General features: G+C 43.0%; 1 protein-coding gene across 5 annotated transcripts in view; it reads right to left on the bottom strand.

Annotated features, from left to right (window-relative positions):
* pkp4 (plakophilin 4) overlaps nucleotides 1–6000 on the bottom strand; it is a 119587-nt gene that overhangs the window by 25112 nt on the left and 88475 nt on the right. For all 5 annotated transcript variants that reach the window (XM_050048648.1, XM_050048647.1, XM_050048646.1 and 2 more), the window contains 3 exons: nucleotides 3914–4124; nucleotides 2830–2962; nucleotides 616–829 (listed from right to left, as the gene is read on the bottom strand). In XM_050048648.1, the coding sequence (XP_049904605.1) occupies nucleotides 616–829; nucleotides 2830–2962; nucleotides 3914–4124 (558 nt within the window). The remainder of the gene's footprint in view (nucleotides 1–615; nucleotides 830–2829; nucleotides 2963–3913; nucleotides 4125–6000) is intronic.

Genomic DNA, 6000 nt, shown 5'->3' on the forward strand with positions numbered 1-6000 from the left:
TGTTCCCTTTCAATGCAAGGCAGCTCTAGTCCAGGTTCCCTTAGAGAAGTTTTTTACGCAGCATAAATGCATGTGTTTGGAAAGTACTGTGTATACAGCTGGATAAATGACTTGGATTATACTGCACAGGGTGAGTGAGAGTTTGTAAACTGATATTTTGATATAGTTCTGGTGTTAAACATGGTCCCCTTTTACTTCAATTCATCAAGAATGTTTGCCTTTTTTGGATTCTTCCATCACCATGGAGGCATGTGAGAAAAAAAAACCTTTTTTCACAAATTCAGCGTAGCACAGAGTGAGCAATTGATATACAAATGGACATTTTATGAGTGAAGTGTTTCTTTTAAATTAATTAAATTCACCGATAATGACAATAATAATTGGTTGAAGCTGCCCTAGATGACAGGAAGTGTACTTTTGCTTTCACTTCATGCCAGATGGAGGAGCATTATCGTCACTATGTGGAGGGATGTAACAGTGGGAAGGAGGGATAAAGAGACAGTATGAACACCACAAGCACACATCCTCAAAGATGAGGGGGGAAAGTTTCAAGCTCAGAATTCACCTCACAGTTTTAAAGACCACATAGTATATCCTTCACACATGCTGACTTACCTGTGACAAGCTCCCGCACTTCTGCGTCTACAGTCTTTCTCAGCAAGCGGAGCAGAGCTGGGATACCTCCTGCATTCCTCACAGCGATCTTGTTCTCGTCCATAGCTTTCCCATATACGAGGTTCCTCAGAGCGCCACAAGAGTTCTTCTGGACCTCCAGGGCCTTGTGGTCAAGTAGGTCCACCAGATGTTTTATTCCTCCCAGTCGACACACCTATGGACAATGTAAGTGAGATCAGGTGTGAAAAGGATTTGACCACTAACAGCATTTTTTTCAGCTTATATAATGTGGAACGCAAAATCATGTATTTATTCATGTGACAAGAGAATCTATGCACGGTGATTTATTCATACTGAGATTCAAATTATTTGGAAAAGTAATGCTAATATATGACCAAAGAAAAAAAACCTTCACCACAGGAGATGTTAAAAGACTAAATTAACATTTTCATCTGGAGGGTAGAACGAAACGTACCAGGAAAAGATAGCTCTACCAAAATAAGCTTCCTGCTTTTCATTGCAGAGTATAAATCATTTTGTGATACGTTGAAATCTGGCCTCCCAGAATAAAAAATATATTCCTCATCTCTGATGTCTTCTTCCTCTTTCTGCATTATGCTGAGGAAGGACAAGCATGACCTTTAAAATTTGAGGGAGAAAAAGGGTGGAACGAGGGATTCCTGTGTGTCTCTCTTAACTGTTGCTGTGTGCTGCGGGTGTTTGTTCACTGGCTGAGGGCATGAGTGAGCAGTGGAGATGTGTCTCTGTGTCTATTGGCTCATTTCAGCTGCATGGTTTCGCTTGAGTCACCTCACTGTTGGTACCAGGTCCTTTTCTCTATTTCGTTTTCTACTGCAGATAGTAGACGGGAGTCTCAGCTGATTGCCATAGCGACAGTGCGTGAAAAGGGCCATGATATCATCTTTAACATGACACTTGCTGAATCCTTTCATTGCCAATCAAACAGAGGAATGTCTGCACTTGTATGGTGTATGGCATAGTTTTGTGGGCTGCCATTTTCTAAAATTGGAGCCGAGTGAATAAAAAATTTGCAGCTAGAGTTGCAATGGTATGAGATTTTCATGGTACAATACATGTCTCAGATAATATCACATTTAAGTATACCATATTTCACAATTACTATTATTATCAGTTACAATGAGCCTTAAAGGAATGAAAACAGAAGGTTGAACAATGCTTTATTGTACTTGAAACTTGAAACCAATTTTATTAGTGGAAGTGTGTGTAAAAGGTCTGACAGGAGGAGCTTGGCTATGTAAAAATGAGGGGTTTGTGCAGGATGTCTCATGTTGCCCTAGAGACCGTTCTCTCTTGACCAATCAATGGCCTTAAGCGTTTTAACTCCACCTTCTAGTGTCAGCTCAGCTTTGAACCTCGACCAAGGTGATACCATAAAAGTACCTGATACTATCCACAACTTTTGCTAATGGCAAACCAAAAATAGCCAGTCGAATGAGTAGAACTGTGCCGTATCATGCAGTGGAAATGCAGCAAACCTACAGTCGAGGCTTCATCCTCTGGGGACCATGAATGTCTGTACAACAGTTATTTCTTAATCCTTTAAATAGTTGTTAAAATATTTCAGCTTGGATCAAAGTGATGGATCCTGACCAACAACTCTGGGTTTATTTTCTTAACTCTGGCCATCAGTTTGATTGGATATGAAAACACTGACTGACCAAAGTAATGTCTTGGGTCTTGGAGTCAGGCAAGAGCACTGAAAATAGGCCCTATCATGCAACAAGCAAGACTGAGATTAGCCAGACGACTTGGCAGATTAGTCACCACATTACTGGGCAGTAAAACTGAAAGTGAGCTGTACTGTTGTGCACAACTACAGCAAATATGAAAGGTCGAGCTTAAACCACAATGTTGGTCTGTAGACTGTGATGGACGTTGACGACGAACAGTTTGGGTTGTTATTTTAGTTGTTTGCCTTTGTTTTCTCTTCCAAGTAAAACTCTATTACCTTCTTGGGCTTTTCTTTAACTCTTGTCTGACAGTCTGGAAACTTGTGCTTGTTGTCCTAACTTGCAATAAACGCCAGCCCCCCTATAAATATAATACTTACTGATGAAAACACAAAAATGAGCTTAATGTGCCCTAATTATCAGAGGTTAAGGTGGCTCAGCACAGATGTCGACAATGACATTCTAATAAGTCACAGTATGGCGTGAGTGGTACGGTACCTACCTCAGACTTCACTCGATTATCGCCGAAGCACAGGTGCTGCAGGTAGGCGGCTGCGTTGGCCTGCACCGACGGGAAGTGGTGCTGCAGCATGTGAATCACCTCCGTCAGCTCTGGGTCACGCCAAGCGAACTCCCTAAAATTACAGGTAGGGTGCAAAGGTATCAGCATGACGACAGAGGCAGAAACAAAGTTGTCTCAGTAAAAAAAAAACACCGGCACAGTTCCCTTCAAAATGAATATTTCAGCACCTCAGGGCAAACTGATAAGCCCAGGAAATTACATTCACATCCGGTTCTATATAACAATCCACTCTGGTCACACTTGGATTACTGCTTGTCTGTATGCAGCACACTAAAGAAAGAAGTGAGAAATGCATCGACTCTGGGCTGCTCTATACTTAGGAACTACTTTTGGCACTCTAAAGTCAATAAAATATACTGTTGCATTTCAACTGGCATGTTACTTATCAGCATTTTTTTCTACCTACAAGTATTTGAAACTAGCTGATGATTTTACTAGTGTTTGATTTGTGGCCCTTATGCCATTACAGGCTGGTCAAACTCTTTTAGTCTTGAGTATATCACAGCACAAAGCTGAAAAAAAAAACCCCCACAGCCCTGGACAAAAATCCCATAACATATTTTATCACTCTGATGCACTTCCTGAACGGACCTGGGTCATGGTGCCCCCCTGCTGCACTCTCTTCAAGTAGTTACACTACAGCAACATACAAGGGTGTAAACAAAGCTCCCAGTGTGCAAGGTCAGGGGTTTACAGCGGAGGTCAACCCACTCTCCACGCTTACACGTCTGTACAAGAGTGGACGCAGCACTTTAGCGTATGTGAGAGTCTATTGTTCAGAGGCCAGGCATAGTAGAGGCAGCTTAAAAGCTAGAGCTGCATGCGACTACCCAGGGGGCTCCATGTTTGAATAGTAAGAGGACACCAGTGTTGACCCAGCAGAACAGGGATGCCTTGTAAGCATAAGTAGTCCCTTTGGATGACTGTTTCCTGCTATGCTGTGCTATGCTGGCCACTAACCACTGATTACACATACACAGCATCACACTAAAATGTTACTTACCTGGGATCCTTCTGAATGCTGTCTATAGAGGGTGAGCGGGTAGCACCATCGTCCATGACAACAGCCTGGCGAGTGTAGCTGGGATCGGAGGGCCGGTACTGCGCCGAGCGATATGGGTCAGCGTAGGTGGCTGCGGTGTTAAGAGCATAGTTGTTTCTTTGGTAGATCATGGTACTGCGCTGGCTGGGTGTCCGCTGGAGACTCCCCACACCTGAGGGCCAAAAAACAAAAGCTTCAGACAGAAAGTTTAAACACGAATGCCAGGTGACAAATGTTAGTGGAGACTGGCAGCGTTCAAACCTTTACAGTTAAGCTTTGAGCCTTGCACACTGGTAGCACGCCACTTTAAGCCAAGCTGAAAATGCAAACATGCGGCCGTTTTGTCCGACTCAGCAAATTCTACAATCTGGAACCAATTAATGATGAGGATAAAACACAGCTCCTGTGGCTCCACAAAGCAGAAGTCTTCTTCTTCAAAGGGGCTGTTTGCATGTTGTTTTGTTTTTACAAGATTGTGTTTAACCAGAGGGATCCTGCTAGGGTTCAAAGAGAACAGGAGGACTCAACCTGCTCAATGATCGATCCACAAATCCTTTACTCACCGCCTTCTCGCTCCCTTGCGCCACTGTGTTCTCAGACTAACTTTGCCAAACAGAGCAGAGAGGCAACGGTAAACCATGACAGGCTCCAAAAACAGTCAGAGGTACATTAGTAAAGCGGAAGCATCATCAACATGTAGATAAGTCATCCTTCCAGACAAGGTCCAATATTCAGCCTGACTGCATCTCGCTTCAGTCGTCTTTCCCCTTTTTCATTTGCTCCAAGTGATATTATGACCCAGTTTTTAAAATCACAATGGGTCACAAATACAGAACTGCATAAACAAGCTGTTGGATTTAGCCCCCCTTCTCACCAGAACCACGTGATGTGTGGCAGCGTGACTGCTGCGCTGGTCAGATCAGTATCAGAGTGCCAACAGAACTGGGCATGTGCATGCTTAAACTCCCTCCTACCAGAGACCAACGACGTCAACTTGTGGGGCTGCTCCAAAAACACAATTTCTCACATCAGTGCACCTCTATGTTGGGCAGCAGCACTTCCCTGCAATATGGTTATCTCCCAAAACAGAGCAAAAACACTGGGGGACAAATTATAAACAACGAAGTGTAGCCTTGCAGTTTTACAGCAACTATCTGGATTCAATTTCTCATCTTTTCTAGCCTGGGAACTACACAAACCTGCGAGCTCATGTTTTATTTGCCCTGGCAGATGTGCCTGGTCACCCTCCTGTTCAAACAGATTTCCATCCGACTTAGCTGGGCCAATCATAACCATTTTTTAAGCATGGGGCATATCTGATACAGTGAAAGACAGCATGTGGAGCCTTCGCACTTTGTGAAAAACATGACGTGATTTTTGGCTCCTATATCATCACGCCATGGTCACGACAGCAAGCATAAAGGTAGCTTAGTAAAGAGGAGTGTTGTTGATCATTTTCAAAAACACAACCAAGATGGCAGCAGCTGATGTGGACCTTTCTATTGAAGCACTATATTCAAATTCTGATGGCAAAAACGGCAACACTTGTTAACAGACTGACTCTACACCATCACAGCTCATCTCTAAATGCTGTAGTCTGTTTACATTTCTCTGTCGTTCAGCACTATGTCACGTGTTTCGTTGCTCTGACTGGTTGTAGGCAGAGTCATGAACTGAGTCAGGTACCTGTAGGACCATAGACATACAGTGGTGTGAAAAAGTGTTTGCCCCCTTCCTGATTTCTTACTTTTTTGCATGTTTTCCACACTTAAATGTTTCAGATCATCAAACAAATTTAAACATTAGTCAAAGATAACACAAGTAAACACAAAATGCAGTTTTTAAAGGAAGGGTTTTATTAATGAGGAAGAAAAAAATCCAAAGCTACATGGCCCTGTGTGAAAAAGTGTTTGCCCCCTAAACCTAATAACTGGTTGGGCCACCCTTAGCAGCAACTACTGCAATCAAGCGTTTGTGATAACTTGCAATGAGTCTTTTACAACGCTGTGGAGGAATTTTGGCCCACTCATCTTTGCAGAATTGTTGTA

This window comes from Epinephelus moara, chromosome 7 (genome assembly GCF_006386435.1).
Source record: "Epinephelus moara isolate mb chromosome 7, YSFRI_EMoa_1.0, whole genome shotgun sequence".
Lineage (NCBI taxonomy): Eukaryota > Metazoa > Chordata > Actinopteri > Perciformes > Serranidae > Epinephelus > Epinephelus moara.